The sequence below is a fragment of the Musca domestica genome, unplaced genomic scaffold (assembly GCF_030504385.1).
Source record: "Musca domestica strain aabys unplaced genomic scaffold, Musca_domestica.polishedcontigs.V.1.1 37, whole genome shotgun sequence".
NCBI lineage: Eukaryota > Metazoa > Arthropoda > Insecta > Diptera > Muscidae > Musca > Musca domestica.
Window position 1 is genome coordinate 8,268,501 of NW_026712321.1, and position 19,078 is coordinate 8,287,578.

Consider the following 19,078-nt stretch of genomic DNA (forward strand, 5'->3'; position numbering starts at 1 on the left):
CACGCTGCCCTACTCCTCCCGCCATACAACAGATGTCCACAGATAGTATATCGACATCGAAAGAGAAGTCATGTTCGGTGGCTACTTTAAGCGATTTTCATTCAAGGTAAGTTAAGTAAAAATTATATGTAAAGGAATTGGATTTTAATATGTATTTGTCTCTCCATAGAACAAATCTTACAGAAAAGGGTCAACAAATAGATGAATATGATCCCTTTGCCAATCGAGATCAGGAGAGTGGTGCATCAACAGGTGGAGCCTTGGCCCATTTACTAAAGTCTTCCTTGGGCACGGGTATTTTGGCTATGCCCATGGCTTTCTACAATGCGGGTCTATTATTTGGTTTAATCGGCACCATCATTGTGGGTTTCTTGTGTACCTATTGTGTGCATATATTGGTAAGTTCAGTTTGACGCTCAGAGAGAAAGGGTTAAAAAGTTTCACAAATATTCAATTGTTTGTCTACATATCGTACGTCATACTATCACCACCGTACCGCAACACTTGTCTGAATAGGTCCATTATCATTTAAGTGTTTATTTAATTTGATGCTTGAATTGATTCATAAGTGACAAATACAATTTATCTTTTCAAATATTAGCTGTCATTTTTTTCTTTTTCATTTATTACAACAACTGGGTACAATGTGTGAATTGGAAATGTCTCTCTAGTGACAGATCACTCAACTCGTTATTAAAAAAAGAAAACAACAAAAATTAGTTCAAGGCTTGCAAAATCAACTTGTAATATGATATTAATTGTTAGATATTTAATCGGAATGACGATGAAATTATGGCAGCCAATTTCATAATTTGTCAAGAACATTTTCTTATCGAACAAAGTTATTCAGGTCATGTATAAATTGCATGGTAAATCTATGGTATTGCAATAAATTTTCCAATGAATAAATACTTTAATTACAATACCGGGTATTCGTAGAGGGTCGAGGTTAAATTCATATATGATATGGCTTGAAATCGATCGATTCATTCTATCAGTTGTATCATAGTAGAATTAAGGGCAAGAGTACATAAAAGGCTTTTTGACTGGCTTCTTCATAGAGCAAATGGTTTGTGTCTACAATACATAGAGTGACAGCTCGTGGCAGAGACATGTTAATATAAAAACGACAACTACAGAAACGAATAACAAATAAAAAATTGAAAATCCAAAATTTTGGTTTCAAAATTCTATTCCACAGACCTTTTCAAAAATATGCATATTGCCTTAGCGGTTACGATTAGTTAACATTGGCAACTCTGTTGTTATGATATCATAACAACAGAGGTATTTTCACAGGGTTGCCATATTTTGACTCTGTCTTGTCCCATCTTTAAACAAAGGAGTTTTAGGTTGACTTAGTTCGATTTCCGCCCTAGGCTCCTTTGTTCTTTTCCGAAGAAGTCAGCCGAAGACTCTCGCCTTAAGGGTCAGACTATATGAAACGCTTTTTGACTGGCTTAAGTCATCGACTGGCTTCATAGAAGAACAAAGGAGTTTTAGGTTGACTTAGTTCGATTTCGGCACTTTATTCTTTTTCGAAGAAGCCAGTCAAAAAAATCGTTTTATGTATTCTCACCTTAAGTTTACATTTTCACCTTATGTTTACATTTTTTTTTAAATTATTCGTTCGACAACAACTCTTTGCCAAAATTTATATTTATTAATCCATTGTATACACAGAAATCAGAGATGGGAACCCCTTGTTTATTCAGTAAAATTTGACAAGGTTAATTACAGAAAATGCAGAGATTGATATGCCTATTTGAAATGACTTCACCTTCTTAATTTTAGCATGAGTCATATCATCTATATATAAATTTGAAGACATCTATAGAGTTGACCTCCAGGATATGGCTTTTAAGTCACCCAAATAGGTTTCTGTGGTACAATGACGACATTTTAGCATTGAAGTACATGAGAAAAATACATGCAGGGTGAGATGAAAAAACTGCAACCAACTTCAGACTGCTGTCATTTCTAAGTCACTCGTCTGACAGCTGTTAAAATTATTTCAGTGACAGCTCATTATATTGTTTACAAGCGTACAAAAGCATTTTGGTAAGAATTTTCCAGAAAAAAAAATTATTCGTGATGGAATTCAAGCGTGATAGTGTGATTGCAATGCCACGCTTGCATATGTTTTTTATTACCTTTGGTTATATTGTGATTATATTGCATTTTTTTTAATTATATTACTTTATGGAAGACTTTTTACCACAAATTTAATTTATTTATTTTCACACCTTGAAACCTTGAGACCTTTTTTTTTACCGGAAAAATATAATTTAATCAAAGTGTTAAGCTGGGAATACATAAAGCGCATATTTGGCTGGCTTAAGTCATCGGCTGACTTCTTCGTAAATGAACAAAGGAGTTTTAGGTTGACCTAGTTCGATTTTGGCCCTAGGCTCCTTTGTTCATTTCCGAAGAAGCCAGCCGATGACTTAAGCCAGTCAAATATGCGCTTTATGTATTCCCAGCTTAACACTTTGATTAAATTATATTTTTCCGGTAAAAAAAAAGGTCTCACTGTGATCGAAAAAGTACATATGTACTTTTCTCATGTACTTCAATACTCAAAATGCCGTCAATGTACCATACGATGTGTGCAACTTCTAAATGTGAACAATTTGACATTACATGTGTAAAACCCTTATCGTCTGATAGCAGCTTAAAGAGTTCACTTTTAAGTCATCTAAAATGTTGACTTTTAAGTCATCTAAAGAACTAACATTCAAGTCATTTAAAGATCTGACTTCCAAGTCACATGAAATGCTGATTTTAAAGTCATCTAAATCTGACATTCAAGTCATGTAAAGATCAGACTTTCAAGTCACAAAAATGCTCATGAAATCACCTATTGAGAAGAATTTCAAGTCATCAAATTATATGTATTTTGAACTAGATTTACTCATATCATTTTTACATAAAATGCGTTATTTAAATTGCTACATTATTCCTTTTTATTATTTTTTAAATCGGTGTTATTTAATAACATTTCTAATTTTTTAGGTCAAAACCTCTCACAACATTTGCCGAGATGCTAAAGTGCCTTTTTTGAGCTTTTCCGAAACCGCTGAGAAAGTTTTCGAATATGGTCCAAAACCTTTGAGGCCATGGGCAAACTTTGCCAAGTAAGTCACAACCCCAAAGGGAAACGTAAAAATAAAATGTTAATAATATTATATTATCCCCCAGACAATTTGTGGATGGATCTCTAATGGCCACCTATTATGCTGCTGCCTGTGTTTATATCGTTTTTATTGCTACCTCATTTCATGATGTAATCAATTATGATTTGAATCTTAAGTGGGATGTACGCATTTATATTGCCCTAACCCTGATACCCTGTTTGTTTATTGGACAAATACGCAACTTAAAATGGCTGGTTCCATTTTCGGCTTTGGCGAATGTCTTTATTGTGGTTACATTTGGCATCACCCTGTATTATATGTTCAATGTACCATTGGTGTTTAGCGATAAACCATTTGTGGCCAAGGTTACGCAAATACCCTTGTTCTTTGCCACTGTCATCTTTGCCATGGAAGGTATTGGTGTAGTTATGCCTGTCGAGAATTCCATGAAGAAACCACAACATTTCTTGGGATGTCCGGGTGTATTGAATACGGCTATGATAACGGTTGTTTCGCTGTATGCCATCATTGGTTTCTTTGGCTATGTACGTTATGGTCCAACTGTGCGTGGAAGTGTTACATTGAATTTACCAGATGGCGCACCGTAAGTTTGATTGGAGTTTTTGATAGCCGGAGTGGTGTTTTATTAAAAGATGTTTCTTTTATTTAATTTCTAGATTGGCTGATGCCGCCAAATTGCTAATGGCCATTGCCATTCTCTTTACCTATGGCCTGCAATTCTATGTGCCCAATGATATTCTGTGGAAGAAAATCAGTCATAAATTCGATCCTAAAAATCACAATAGAACCCAGATTCTTCTTAGAACGGGTATTATTTTAATCAGTGGTGGTGTTGCTGCTGCCATACCCAATTTGGAACCCTTCATTAGTTTGGTTGGTGCTGTATTCTTCTCACTGCTTGGTAAGTTGGCAACATGGTACCGGTAGTCGCATCGACACAGCTGCTGGGACAATGAACTGTCAAACCGATTTTAGAATCTTAAAAGTTGAATGAAAAATTATTGCAATTTTCAAAAAACTGTTGAAAAATACACATCGTAACAACATATGATCTGCATCGTATAAGAAAACATATAAAAGTCTACTTATTTTTGACAAAAAATTTTAAATGTTTTGACACATCAATGTTCCCAAGCAGCATGGTTGGCAATAACTTGCTTTAATATAAAATATAAATTTTTTGATTTAATATTAATTTCTCTAATTCGTTTTCAGGTATTTTCGTGCCCAGTTTTGTCGAGTCCGTCTACTTATGGCCCAATATGGGTTTTGCCAAATGGAAGCTTATCAAAAACGTTTTACTGTGCATTTTAGCCATTTGTGCCCTGGTGGCCGGTGCAACTGTCAGTATTGAAGAGATCATTGACATGTACAAATAAACAAAAAACAAAACACAATCCTCGCCCATTACCCTAACACATTCCCCACAGTTGTGAACTATATATTAGATCTAATCACAAATAGGTTTAATTAGTTTAAATATAATCTAGTTATTATTTTTTTTGAAATTGTGGATAATATTTTCTAAGCAAATGTTATTGTTAATTTTTTTGTGCTTGTTGTAAACAGAGATATATTTATTGTTGCAAATATTTAGAAAACGACCAAGTATAAAAATTGTTGTTTTAAATTTTAGTCCTAAATATTGAAATTAAGGTGCTTTCTGTTTATTGCAACTTAATAGACTGCCCTTGGAAATTGATATTATTTCATAAGTTAATGTCTTTTTTTTTATTAAATTTAGTGTGGAAATTCCCTAAGGAACTGTGTAAAATTTAAAAAAAAAAATAAGTTATTATGAAAGAAGCATACATACGTGTATTATGAATTTACTTTAAGTGAAAATTTTCAAATTTGTAAACATTTTAGCCATAACCTCAAACTATTATTTTTTTTCCATTATTTTACACAAGCCCTTAGTGATATTTATTCCTAAATATATGCGCACAATTGTACTTAAATTACAATTAAGTTTTATATTATTAAGTTTTATACATAAATATGTATTAATATTACGATTTCAAAGCGATTTTAACAAAGTCAAATAAATAAAAAAGAAATATAATTTTTTACAAAAAAAAAAAATGGTATTACAAAGGTATTTTTATTTGTTGTCCTTTCATTGTCAAAATTTATTTTTTGTGGGTCTCCCTTAGATAAGGACGTACAACTGGCAAGAATTTTACATTTAAAGCTAAAAGTACGTTTACATACAAAATCTCTACCCAGATTGACCCTGTTATTTTAAGCGATTTTAACAAAGTCAAATAAATAAAAAAGAAATATAATTTTTTTCAAAAAAAAAAAAAGTTTTTTATCGCATGGTACAATTACAAAGGTATTTTTATTTGTTGCCCTTTTATTGTCAAATTTATATTTTGTAGGTCTCCCTTAGATATGGGCGTACAACTGGCAAGAATTTTGCATTTAAAGCTAAAAGTACGTTTACATACAAAATCTTTACCCAGATTAACCCTGATACATGACCAACCACAACTAATCAGACAATATACAACATGCCTCAAATTTATTTATTGTTGCCACTTATAGCTGCCAACAGTATTATATTTTCACGCTTCGTTCAGCTTAAAAATGGTCACTGTGTGGTTTTCACGTCGAAGACCAAATTAATTTTTGATCTGTTAATATTTGACAAAATATTTTGTACTAAAGGAAGGGAAAAAATATAAAATAGGGAATAAAATTTTACTTTCACTCTATTTCAAATGTCATTTCAATAGCGTATACGTTTCGTAAATCTAATGGATACTACGTAACGTATACGCTAGGGAATTGACATTTGAGATCATAGAAATTGTGATGTACCATCAACTATGGTAGAAGAATATAGGTAGACGCAACGACACAGCTGCTGGGACAATGAACTGTCAAACCAATTTTGGAATTGAAAATGTTGAATGAAAAATTATTTGAATTTATTAAAATTGTTGAAAAACACGAATTATAATAACCGAATTATAAAAACATATAAAAATCAACTTATATTTGAAAAAATTTTTATTTTTGAAAAGAAGACACACACATAAGCAAATGAAGTTGACATATTAACCCAGAAAAATAAAAAAAAAATTTAAATCATATGGTAGTTCTGCTCTACCTTGAATTCATTGTACCATGTATCTACCTGTATTCTTCTGCCATGCCATCAACGGAACATCTATGTTTGAGATCGAGTAGATTTCATCAATCTAAACGTACTTTTAGCTCATAAAGACTCTATCAGACGGATTATGTCTCTTATTTTTTTTTTTTTTTTTTTTTTTGTTAACAATCACGCACTTTTCGCATTTTGCCTCACTGTCAAACATCTTCAATTTACAAAACGGACAACGCTTGCATATCATTTAAATTTATTATCAAAACGCTTGTTCCGTTAAGAAAGTCCATTGCGGGATTCTTCCAATTTGTGACGAAGCTAAATTTTGGATCAATGGGTACGTAAATAAGCAGAACTGTTGATTTTGGAGAGAAGATCAGCCAGAAGCATTGCAAAAAGCTACCCATGCATCCAAAATTGGAGCGAACTTCTTCAAAGAAGCTCCGAATGGTGAGCGTCCTCGTGAGATATCTAACTTTTGTGTGCCCCAATGCACGAATGATATGTGGTTTCAATAACACGATGCCACATGCTACACAGCGCGCGTATTGAGAGACGTGTTCGGTGAAATTTTTTTATGTTCTGGACAGGAGATTTTAGGCTATTTTTTGTAGAGCTATGTTAAAAAACATGTATATAGAGAGGTAGAATTAAGAAATTAGAATTAAGAAATTGAACTCATGAAATCATATGTTTACAAATTTTTCAAAATTATTCAATTGACAACATCTCATTGTCAAAATGTATGTTTTGGTCTGTTCCAGAACTGCGAGAATGTAATTGTTACTACGATAACCGATTTTCCCTTTATGATATCGGAGAAAATCGCAAAACAAGTAGTTTCGTGCAAATTCTGAAACAGACCATTTATAAATCCTTTGTACATACACAAATCAGAGATGGGAACCGGTTTTCCATGCAGTGAAATTTGAAAAGCTAAATTACAAAAAATGCAAAGATGGGAAAGTTTATTTGAAAAGACTACCATCTTAATTTTACCATGATAGAGACAAGCCTGAAGCATTAATTTGTGAGACACCGGATGGAGTATGCCAAAATTGGAGTAAACGGATAAATCACTTGAGGTACAGTCGCTGTCAACATTTACATTCGTGAGAAAAGGGTTGTCATATTTGATTTAGAAAGTCGGCATAGCCACAGGGTTGTTTTTCAGTATTTCTTTTGAACCTATTCCAGTATTACTTACCTTCTTTTTTCTAGACGAAGTAGATGGATCCGTGTCGTAAAATCACCCCACGCACTCCCATTTGTTTAGAAGCATTGTGCAATGTTTTTATGTATCCGTTTCTTCTACCTATTATACCCAATCCATTAACAAATAAATTAAAAAAATATTTTAATCGTTTTCACAACGCTTCCTTTATATAATAAAAATCAATTTAACTATAGGACTTAATGCGATTTGGCAACAGCGTTATTTTTACAGCACGTGCATCATATTCCTCCCCATCAATGGTGTAGGTGGCCATATCGAATTCTTTGGGTTGTAACTCAACTGTGCGACTCTTGAGCATTAGCGAGGGCTCCATCTTTTTCTTAATGTTTGTAACGAAGTCAATGCCCGCCGATATGGTTTCAATAATTTCTGTATTCAATTCGGCAAATGATTGTCCATTTTGTTTCCATAAAATGTCCATTTGTTTGGCCTCAACATTATGTTCCTCTTTTTGGCCACATGAATCATTGACCACCGTTGCAGCCATGGGCGAAGATGGTTTCGAGACAAACAGCTTCTTAAAAACACGTTGGGTATGGGTTTTTGTTTCAGCACACTTTGTGCATCCTGGACAGGGTGGTGTACATGTCAAATTAGCCTTGATGCTATGAGACATTTCATTGGTGAAGCTAGTGGCCAAGGCGGCGGCATGATGTCTCAGAAAACCAAAATACCAATATTTATCTTTTTTAGCTTCAATGTCACGCAAAAGACCCCATGAGAACTTTTGCAATCCATAAATTGGTCTATGTGGCTCAGGATCACTTTCATCGGGCAATACTTCGTATTTTAGGACATTTCGATAACGTAATCGTTCCTGTAGCAATGACAACACACAGGCGGACAAACATTTAACGTACTCCACTTTTTTCTTCGAATCCACGGGCAGAAATGCTGAAACCGTTTCATTGCGCTCTCCCAGAGGTAATAACAAAATTGGACATGGATCATCTTTACGCCGCAGAAGACCGGTTACCACCTCCGATGACGTACCATCACCACCGGCAATAACCAAAACATCTGGCAAAATTGGTAATGATTCAATTAAGGACTTGGCATGACCGATTTCTTTAGTTTTAAGTATTTCCACGGAATAGCCAGCTAAATGCAAGATGGGTTCACAATATTTTCGAAATGTCTTCTCACATGACTTGTCATTGGCCACCGGATTGATGACCACCAATGCTCTTTGTGGTATTTTCGATGAAGTTTCGGGTAGATTTCGGCAAACGTCTTGCATATGTTGGGATATCTGATGTTCAGTCCACAAATAGTTTGAACCATAACCCAGTGGAACGGAAACAAAGGCCAGCTTTTTCCAGTGATTTTTAACAAAGCTGAACATGATGTGGCCGGGAAGAGATATTTTCTGAAAAGGGAACAATACAATTAAAAATATTTTTCCAAAAAAAATTGTTACTGTTAACATTTTAAGTGATATGACCAAGGTTATTTCCATATAATGAATTACACCAATGGAAGTATGTGGTCATGGTCCGCATCATTCATGTTTTTTGTTTGTCATCATAGTTTGTTGTGCGTGAGTGGTAGGCCGGTCATCGTGACTATTTTTCTTTTCTATATTTTGTAAATCTTTTAAATTTTACTTACCTCTTTCCATTAATTTATTAATTCGTGTATTGTTTTTATTGGCGAAAGCAGCGCGTGTTAAGTAATACCGCTTTTGACAAGCAACAACGGAACACTCACCGAAATAAAAGACGTCCCCAACGCAACAAATAGGAAGGTAACGGATAATGCCCGTTAAAAAATAAACAGAAAGCAAAATCCCCGAGAACTCCGTTGTTTACGAATGAGTGTAGTGCATAAAGTCCAAGAACCCTTTGTTTACGAATGAGACATGACGACTTCTTGTTGTCCTAGCGCTGCCACATAGTAAAGTAACATGAAAACTACGTCAATGTTGCCACCCTTTTAGGTATTATAAATTTCACGGGAATGTTGTAGTTTTGTTAAGATTCCGTGGGAGTTCCAAGATAAAGTTTTTTCTTTGTTACAAATTTCAATATGCACAAGATATTTCCAGAATTATATATGAATGGTGCCAACTATTCTCTACAACCTATATATTACATTCCAATGGTTGTCTTCTACAATTTCAGGTTTATAAGTTTTCATATTACTGAAAACATTAACAAAGGGACATATAGTTCAATAGCTGGCTATATTAAATATCATTTCAAATTTTTCTTGTCATTTAAAAAAAAAAAGAAACGGTTATTTATTCTTATCTTAGTCTTGCTAAAAATTTATTTATTCATATAAAAATATTTCAACCTCTTAACTAATAAAATTTAAAATTATATACATATATACATAGAATGTAAATGTTTTATGATTCAACATTGTTTTCGTTTATAAAAAATGTTTCTAAATCAAAATTTTCCAAATTACAATGCAGAAACATTATATTATTAATGGAAACATTTTTATGGTGAATAATGTATTTTTTGTCAGCTATAAAATTACGAGCCAAAGAAATAATATCCTTCGAATATGCCATACTGGCGGGCGCCGCTAAAACTTTACAACTTGTCTTGTACAACAGTGGAAATGTATTTTTATTCTGATGCCACCATTGCAGAACATTGAAATTATCACTGAATTTAATTTGAATTCCCTCATACATTTCAATTTCGTGATCGACAGCGCTGATATTTTGCGTTTTGTCCGGTTGAGCAATAAAATCAGAAAATATATCGTCTTTTGCGGATGTCGAAGCATTATTATCGCCATCAATCTCCTCATTTGTGGCAAGATCTTCTTCCAAATACGTTTCCATGATTTTTTTGCATTCCGATTTAATACGTTCCCGTTCCACAGTGTCGTATTGGATCAGTTTATTGGCAGGTGGGAAAAGAAACAAGGCAATTTTATGAATTGTTGTTACATTGGGCATAATTGAACTATCGAAATACTTCAAAAGTTTTGCTTTTAATTCCTTTATAATTTCCAAGTCCTTGGGCTCAACGGCACATAACTTTCGCAGACGATGTATGTAAACAATGACCAAATGCAGTGTTGCATTTGATTCATCCTGTAGAACTTTTAAGGCATCTTGAAATGGCTCAAAAATATTGAGAATATCGTTAATTTCATTTATATTAATTTGAGATATTTCAACAATCTCATTATCTTTGTGATTATGTTGGGAAATTTCTTGCCAATTTTTTCCAACAAAACTAAACATTGCATAGACAGTGTCACCAGAAGTTGTGTAGAAATTTTCCATAAAACTTTTAATGGGAGTAGATTGCTGGAATTTCCCCAAATGTTTTACAATATTAACACAGTTCTTATACAGAGTGTTAACGGCGGGTACATTTCCGCAAACATTTTGTATGGCGTCCTGAATTAAACGTGTCATGCACGTGATGTGATTATATGTGGCAAATGCCGTTGTCATATTAATTTCTTTATCTGTTACAATGACGGCATACTTTTCCAAATCACAATTGAAATAATTCAGCAAACGTTTGGCTTTCACGATAATGTTTTGCTCTAAAGAAAAATAAATCGAAATATGATTTAGAATGTTTAAATAAAATGCTAATGTTATGTAATCTTACTTGTGCATGCTTTGCCATTTATAACATTAATACCCAAAAGTCTTCTAAACAATGACCCATACCTGACATAGTGCATTGTAAATATCAAAAATGATTGGTTTAGGTATGTATCTGACCAAATATCTGCCGTCAATCCAAATCCAATATCCTTGATTGATGATATTTCCGATTTTATTACATCCAGACATGTGGTGTAGATGTCATCAATTTTTCCAGAGATTGTTGTTATATTTGGTAAAACACTATTTATATCCAGCTGTTTGCCATACGTTGCGCCAAGGGAAATAAGGAATTCAACGAGCTTCTTAAAGCCCGCATCCTCAACCATTTTAAATGATCGACAATTTTCTATGGACCATTCAGTAAAAATTCGCACAGCTTCTTGTTTGAAATCAGCACTTACTTCAATTGAAGCATTGTTTTCCTCTGCCTGTTTTAAATAGCATTTGTGTTTAACCAAATTCGAAGTTGAGCTTAAATTATATTTATAAATGTTATAACAAATACGGCAGACCACAAGCTTGGAATATAATTCTTGGCCCAATTCATTTTGAATTTTACCAAATATGTTCCAAACATTACTTCTTCCTTGTTTGCAACTTATTTTGTACTCCCCACTTAGAATTTTCGACTTTATTCCCAATAGGCTATCAATTTCAGGAAAATCAGTTGGACTATCCACTCTCTGGGAAAATAAATGTTACTTATTAGTCATATGTATATATTTTGTTATTGTATGAATATATCTTACATCGTTCTCATTGCTCCCTGCAAGAGATCTGGCGTTTTCTATGGACAATTCACAGCGGTAAGAGTTATCCTTTGCGGAATTTTCTTCAATTTCCATGTAGCATTTATGTTTAACCAAATTTGAGGTTGATCTCTTATTGCTTTTATAAATTTTATAGCAAATTCTACAGGCCACAAGATCGGTATATAACTCCTGACCCCGTGGATCTTCTACATTGCCAAATATTGTCCAAACATTACTTCGCCCTTCTCTGTTATTTATCTTCAATTCACCGTTTAGAAGTTTGCACTTTATTGCTGAGTAGTTGAAAGGGTCTGCAACATATTCATTATTATTGTTATTAAGGGGATCGTCCTCCTCCATGTTCTAGGAAAATATTTGTTAAATTAATCATTTTAATCATTGAAAAGAGAATAATCTAGTTACCTCCTCCGTGAAAGTTGTCAGTAATTCCTCTTTTTCTGTTTTAATCTCCGTGTTAAGTTCCTCCGCTTCACTAAAACATGTGTCCTCTGTCAAAGATGCATCTGCATTAAATTGTGACTTTTCTTCACTGAAACATGTGTCCTCTGTCAAAGATGCGTCTACATTAAATTCTGACTCTTCCTCTTCTGCCGAGGCAAAGGCATTTTCTCTCAATTTCTTGATGTAACCTTCTGACTTTTCCTCTTCTCCCGAGCCAAATGCATTTTCTTTCAGTTTCCTGATGTAACACTTATGTTTAACTAGGTTTGAAGTTGATCTACCATTAAATTTGTAGATATGATTGCAAATACGACAAGCTACAAGATTAGGATGTAGTTGTTCATTGTAACGATTTTCAATTGTGCCAAATATGTGCCAAACATTGCTTCGCCCTGTGATATTGCCTATTTTAAATTCGCCTTTTCTTATTTTCGTGAATATTGAAGTGAAACTGGCTTTTTCCTTCAAAAAATCATCATTTGTTGGGTTTCCTGTTTTAGGCTGTTCAACTCGCAGCATTAGCATTATGTACATAATGGAGAAATATTTATTTCAACAAACAAATAAATCGTTGACTCACCTCGTTACCATCTGGTTTGGCACACTTTTTTCCAACTGCTTCTTTTGTCAGTGCACCTTCCTTCATTTTTGCAATGTAGCACTTATGTCTGACTAAATTTGAAGTTGTTCTTGTTGTATACTTTAGAACACTATGGCAAAATCGACAAGCCACAAGATTGGGTGATATCTCATCACCCAAGTGGTTTTCAACTTTTCCAAATATACACCAGACATAGGCATTTTTTCGTTTGGGACTGAGATTGTATTCGCCACTATCTAGTTTGGCTTTTATTAAAAATAGCCTATCCTCATCCATGGATATATCTACATTGCAGGAATTTTCTATTGCCTAATAAAGAATAATAAAAATGCACTGTTCTTTAATAGGTCATTAATGATCATTAACTTACTTCGTTTTTACTCATTTTTAAATTTGTAGGTATGACCAAGGACTTGCCAAAGAACTGTAAAGAAGGGAGAGTTTGATTATAGAAAGCCTCTGCAGACGAAAAAACGGGCGTTCTGAAATTGTTTCAAAACAAAAACTCCAGATGTGCTGAATGTTTCTCGTAATTGATTAAACTTGTTGCTATTATAGACACTGTTAATGCAGAGAATATTTTCCAACTATTAATTTAAAGTATGAATGTTTTGCAATATACTTACCAAAACGACTAGTATTCAGCTTAATTGATGCCAGTATTTTGTGTGTGTATGTAGTTTTGAATTTAATTATTTTAAAACAAATCAAATAGAAATTGATATTGTTTCAAATGTATGTGAAAAAAAAAAATCAAAACTAAAATTGAAATTTGTAGATTGCATTTTCTAATGTCCATAAAGTTCACAAAATACCCTGAAAGTGTGTTGTGTCGTCTTGGGATACTTTTGCTACCATTCGTTTGTCTTGTTTTGCTTTGTAAGTAAATGAACTCTTATCTGCCGCTTGAACGAAAGTAAACAATTATTTTGTAAAATATCTTGTGTTGGGTTGAATAGCAAGGCTAATTTAGTAATTTTTTCCAACAATTGAATTTATTAGTTTTCAATAATAGTACGTACGTATTAATTGATTATCTGCTCGTAACACCAAAATAAACGAAAACACACTGAACTCTCATTCTCTCTCCGAATATTTATCCGATAGCAGTGTTGTTTTGTTTATCGATGTTCAATGTTATCGTAATGTTACAGGATGGCATGACGTTATTGTGAAGAAGATCTAATTTAAAAACGATGATTCCTCACATTTTTATAGCAATGTAATATTATTTAAAACACAATAAACATTCGAAATAAATTATTATTTGTGTCAGCCTTTTCGTTGAGAGATAATTGTTTGTTATTGTATTCTTCGAAGTTCGAACAGTATAATTATTGCTTAAGTAACGGACGTAATGATCGTAGTCATCATAATGGGTATTTGTTGCAGAAGGTTATTTTTGTGTATGGAAATGGTTTATGTTTTATTATATGTTTAATATTTCTTTATTGTCCAATATTGGTCTGTTCCAGAACTGCATGATTTGCCCTTTATAAAGTAAATAAATAGTAGATTCTGGCAGGTTCTGGAATAGAGCAATGTTTTGTAATGAAAATGTAAAAACAAAAAAAGGATTAAAAGACTTCTGCCGGTAAAATTTGCACTGTAGTTGTTTTGAGGGAACCGTTTTTTTGCAAATGTTTTGCAATATGCTGTTCTTTTACTTTTTCAATGTTTCTCTCTGTCGTGCGGGATTAAATCGTATTTTTCTCGGTAACTTCTTACTGAATAAATCTTACTGCGAAAATAAATTAATGGAATGCTATTATATTCTAAATTCCCGAAATTTCTCATGAAATATTTGTGTCTCAAACAATAACTACAAAACTTGGCAACTCTGTCGATAACTGACAAGCGACAAAGCAATGTGTTATCGATTAAAACGCGGTAATTTTTCTCGCATTTACTTGGTTGGTGTGTGTTGCAGCTGGCTTGGTTTTTCGCAGTAAAAAGGAAGCAAGAAAGACATCAAACTTCAGTTAAAAATTAAATTATTTAATAATCAAAACCTAAGAAGCTAAAAATACAAAATGTCCAATGAAGAAGAAAAGGTTGAAGGACCTGAGGCGACTGAGGAGAATTCGGTAAGAAATAATTGATTTTTTTTTGCAATCACCTACACACACAGACACGCAGCCACCGAGACATGAAAATGTAGTGTGTTGGATTGTAAAAGGATGCTATCCCAGACAAGCGGACTGCAAATTGAGAAGTTTGCAAGCCTTCTTAAACTGGAAGTACTAGAATAAAAATTTCTTACCATTGCAGAATGAAACAAATTCGGAGAAAACTTCATCTTCGGGTGAAAAGGAGGAGGGCTATGACAATAAAATAAAATCGGATAGCAGTAAACGCTTTGATTTCTTGCTAAAACAAACCGAAATTTTCACACATTTTATGAGCAATAGCATCAAGAGTCCCACAAAACCGAAAGGTCGACCAAAAAAGACTAAGGATAAGGAAAAAGACGGAGGATCGAATGCTGAGTAAGTACATGCTCACATACATACATAGGCGAGTTTGTGTGAATGTGTGTGTGGTAAACATTTTTGTTTTTTTGCAGCCACCGCCATCGCAAGACCGAACAGGAAGAAGATGAAGAGTTATTGGCTGAAGATACTCAAAACAAAGATATTTTCCGGTTTGAAGCATCACCGGCCTATATTAAAGGTGGTGAATTACGTGATTATCAGATTCGAGGTCTCAACTGGATGATATCGCTGCATGAAAACGGTATCAACGGTATCTTGGCCGATGAAATGGGTTTGGGAAAAACTTTGCAAACCATTTCGTTGTTGGGCTACCTAAAGCATTTCAAGTAAGTTGTTATATTACACATAGCTAGACTTAGTCAATTTATAGAACTAAATGATCGTATCATAAAAGTCCGTCCTATCTTGTTTTCCCATAAAAAATGGCGCTATAGAATCTCTAGATTCTAATGTCAGTATACTGGTAAGACAAGAGATTGGAAGTACTAAGAAAGTTCTTTAGCCCTTTTTCTTTTATTTGTTTTAACACGAACACCCAAAAAACCTAATACATGTGATGTACAACATAATATGGACCGCAATTTCACATTTTTTTTATTCTTACAGAAATCAAGCCGGTCCTCATATTGTCATTGTACCCAAATCTACTCTCCAAAATTGGGTAAATGAATTCCAAAAGTGGTGCCCATCACTGAGGGCGGTATGCCTGATTGGTGATCAGGAAGCACGTAACACTTTTATACGTGACGTATTGTTGCCCGGCGAGTGGGATGTTTGTGTAACATCTTATGAAATGTGTATTCGTGAAAAATCGGTATTTAAAAAATTCAATTGGCGTTATATGGTCATTGATGAGGCTCATCGTATAAAGAATGAAAAATCAAAATTATCAGAAATTTTAAGAGAATTCAAGACCACCAATCGTCTCTTGATTACCGGTACACCATTGCAGAACAATTTACATGAATTGTGGGCTTTATTGAATTTCTTGCTACCGGATGTTTTCAATTCATCCGAGGATTTCGATGAGTGGTTTAATACCAACTCCTGTTTGGGCGATGATGCTTTAGTCCAGAGATTGCATGCAGTGCTGAAACCCTTCTTGTTGAGACGTTTGAAATCCGAAGTCGAAAAACGTCTGAAACCCAAAAAAGAAATTAAAATCTTTGTGGGTCTTTCAAAAATGCAAAGAGAATGGTATACTAAAGTATTAATGAAGGATATCGATGTTGTTAACGGGGCTGGTAAACTGGAAAAAATGCGTTTGCAAAATATTTTGATGCAATTGCGTAAATGTACCAATCACCCATATTTGTTTGATGGTGCTGAACCTGGACCACCCTACACTACAGATACACATTTGGTTTTTAACTCCGGCAAAATGGTAATTCTCGACAAGCTATTGCCCAAATTGCAAGCCCAAGGTAGTAGAGTCTTGATTTTCTCACAAATGACACGTATGTTGGATATTTTGGAAGATTACTGCTTGTGGCGTAGCTATCAATACTGCCGTTTGGATGGTCAGACACCACATGAAGATCGTAACCGTCAGATTCAAGAATACAATGCCGAAAATTCCAGCAAGTTCATATTCATGTTGTCCACTAGAGCTGGTGGTTTGGGTATTAATTTAGCCACTGCTGATGTCGTCATTATCTATGATTCAGATTGGAATCCTCAAATGGACTTACAGGCTATGGATCGTGCCCATCGTATTGGTCAAAAGAAACAAGTACGAGTTTTCCGTTTTATTACTGAGAATACTGTGGAGGAGAAGATTGTTGAACGGGCTGAAATAAAATTGAGATTAGATAAAATGGTTATACAGCAAGGACGTTTGACCAACAATACAGGCAATCAATTGAACAAGGATGAAATGTTGAACATCATTCGCTTTGGTGCCAATCATGTATTTGCTTCCAAGGATTCTGAGCTGACCGATGAAGATATCGACACTATTCTGGAACGTGGAGAAGCCAAAACTATGGAAGAAAAGGCTAAATATGATTCGTTGGGTGAAAGTTCTTTGCGCACCTTCACGATGGACACAAATGCGGATGGTGCCTCATCTTCGGTCTATCAATTTGAGGGTGAAGATTATCGTGAGAAACAAAAACTCAATGCCTTGGGTAACTGGATAGAACCTCCAAAGAGAGAACGTAAAGCCAACTATGCCGTGGATGCCTATTTCCGTGAGGCTCTACGTGTATCAGAACCCAAGGCTCCCAAAGCACCGCGTCCACCTAAACAGCCCATTGTACAAGATTTCCAATTCTTCCCCCCACGCCTCTTTGAGATTCTTGACCAGGAAATCTATTACTTCCGTAAGACAGTTGGTTATAAGGTACCCAAAAATCCGGAATTGGGATCTGAGGCCACAAAAGTTCAACGAGAAGAGCAACGTAAAATCGACGAAGCTGAACCCCTAACCGAGGAAGAATTGGCTGAAAAGGAATATTTGTTAACCCTAGGATTTACCAATTGGAGCAAGCGTGATTTCAATCAATTTATTAAGGCCAATGAGAAATATGGTCGTGATGATATAGAAAACATCGCCAAGGATGTTGAGGGCAAAACTCCCGAAGAGGTTATTGAATATAATGCGGCGTTTTGGGAACGTTGTCATGAGTTGCAGGATATTGAGAGAATAATGGCACAAATTGAAAGGGGTGAGGGCAAAATTCAAAGGCGTCTTTCCATTAAAAAGGCTTTGGATCAGAAAGTAGGAAACTTAAACAAAATTCTAGTTCAAAAGAAATCAATTATTAATGTCATTGTTTCAGATGTCCCGATACCGAGCCCCATTCCATCAACTCCGTTTACAGTATGGCAACAACAAGGGTAAAAATTATACCGAAATTGAGGATAGATTTTTGGTCTGTATGTTGCACAAACTTGGTTTTGACAAGGAAAATGTATACGAAGAGCTAAGAGCTGCTATAAGGTAAAGACTTGACTTTTATATCAAATTATGTTTTTTAACCAATGACCCCGTTTTTTACAGAGCATCACCTCAATTCCGTTTCGATTGGTTTATCAAATCTCGCACAGCCTTGGAATTACAAAGGCGTTGCAATACCCTTATAACCCTAATTGAACGTGAAAATCTCGAATTGGAGGAAAAAGAACGCCAGGAAAAGAAGAAAAAGGTGACCAAAAACTCGAATGCACCAGCTGCAGCTCCTTCGTCTAAAACCAATCAGAAACGCAAATCCGAAGTAGTGGCCACCGAGAAAAACGCCAAGAAAAAGAAAAAGTAAACACAGTTTCCGTGTGACGACTTCCTAATAACTTACACCTAAGATAATATTAAACAGAGATTAATTTTAGCATATTCTCGTCCTTTAAGTTTTTTCTATTATAATAATGCATACACATTTCCTTAATTTTATGATGTAGCCAGATTATAGCACCACACTCTAGTGCAGATTCTGATGTAAAATGTTTGGAGCATTCAAATCCAAATTGTAAAAAATGAACAAAATTAAATTCTAACCTTGTTTTAAATAATTCAATTGATTGTTTCTTAATTTGTATAATATACGATATTACGTTGAAGCAGGCAGAAACAGTGGAGTCGGTATTCCGAGATATATTTAGCCCCCCCCCACCCATATGGTGGGTACCCAACAGATCATGGATCACATACACCTCTTTGTTGCA

General features: G+C 34.5%; 4 protein-coding genes across 8 annotated transcripts in view; 2 read left to right on the top strand and 2 right to left on the bottom strand.

Annotated features, from left to right (window-relative positions):
- LOC101892734 (proton-coupled amino acid transporter-like protein CG1139) overlaps positions 1 to 5,207 on the top strand; it is a 32,729-nt gene extending 27,522 nt beyond the window's left edge. For both annotated transcript variants that reach the window (XM_005185426.4, XM_005185425.4), the window contains exons 2-7: positions 33 to 106; positions 170 to 398; positions 3,016 to 3,137; positions 3,202 to 3,741; positions 3,815 to 4,059; positions 4,374 to 5,207. In XM_005185426.4, coding sequence (XP_005185483.1) covers positions 33 to 106; positions 170 to 398; positions 3,016 to 3,137; positions 3,202 to 3,741; positions 3,815 to 4,059; positions 4,374 to 4,537 — 1,374 coding nt within the window. In that variant the 3' untranslated portion in view covers positions 4,538 to 5,207. The remainder of the gene's footprint in view (positions 1 to 32; positions 107 to 169; positions 399 to 3,015; positions 3,138 to 3,201; positions 3,742 to 3,814; positions 4,060 to 4,373) is intronic.
- Positions 5,208 to 7,631: 2,424 nt separating this feature from the next.
- LOC101892567 (acylglycerol kinase, mitochondrial) lies at positions 7,632 to 9,275 on the bottom strand. Its single transcript, XM_005185424.4, has 2 exons — positions 9,125 to 9,275; positions 7,632 to 8,882 (listed from the first exon to the last, which is right to left on the bottom strand). The coding sequence occupies exon 2, from the start codon at positions 8,856 to 8,858 to the stop codon at positions 7,677 to 7,679; it is 1,182 nt and encodes a 393-aa protein (XP_005185481.1). The 5' UTR covers positions 8,859 to 8,882; positions 9,125 to 9,275; the 3' UTR covers positions 7,632 to 7,676.
- Positions 9,276 to 9,776: 501 nt separating this feature from the next.
- LOC105261934 (transposable element Hobo transposase) lies at positions 9,777 to 14,099 on the bottom strand. Of its 4 annotated transcripts, none has more exons than XM_011295019.3 (8): positions 13,943 to 14,099; positions 13,547 to 13,819; positions 13,291 to 13,481; positions 12,900 to 13,229; positions 12,281 to 12,820; positions 11,855 to 12,220; positions 11,104 to 11,788; positions 9,777 to 11,035 (listed from the first exon to the last, which is right to left on the bottom strand). In XM_011295019.3, the coding sequence occupies exons 3-8, from the start codon at positions 13,303 to 13,305 to the stop codon at positions 9,867 to 9,869; spliced, it is 3,105 nt and encodes a 1,034-aa protein (XP_011293321.1). In that variant the 5' UTR covers positions 13,306 to 13,481; positions 13,547 to 13,819; positions 13,943 to 14,099; the 3' UTR covers positions 9,777 to 9,866. The 4 variants fall into 4 exon arrangements, with proteins under 4 accessions (XP_011293321.1, XP_019893001.1, XP_019893003.1 ...); XM_020037442.2 differs by having other exon boundaries at positions 13,547 to 13,825; XM_020037444.2 differs by lacking the exon at positions 13,547 to 13,819 and having other exon boundaries at positions 13,291 to 13,344; positions 13,943 to 14,028.
- A 717-nt stretch (positions 14,100 to 14,816) lies between these two features.
- On the top strand, positions 14,817 to 18,925 carry LOC101892396 (chromatin-remodeling complex ATPase chain Iswi). The gene is made up of 6 exons (XM_005185423.4): positions 14,817 to 15,007; positions 15,192 to 15,409; positions 15,487 to 15,741; positions 16,022 to 18,137; positions 18,199 to 18,359; positions 18,420 to 18,925. Exons 1-6 carry the CDS (start codon positions 14,954 to 14,956, stop codon positions 18,673 to 18,675), a joined length of 3,060 nt encoding a protein of 1,019 aa, XP_005185480.1. The 5' UTR covers positions 14,817 to 14,953; the 3' UTR covers positions 18,676 to 18,925.
- The last annotated feature ends 153 nt before the right edge of the window (positions 18,926 to 19,078 follow it).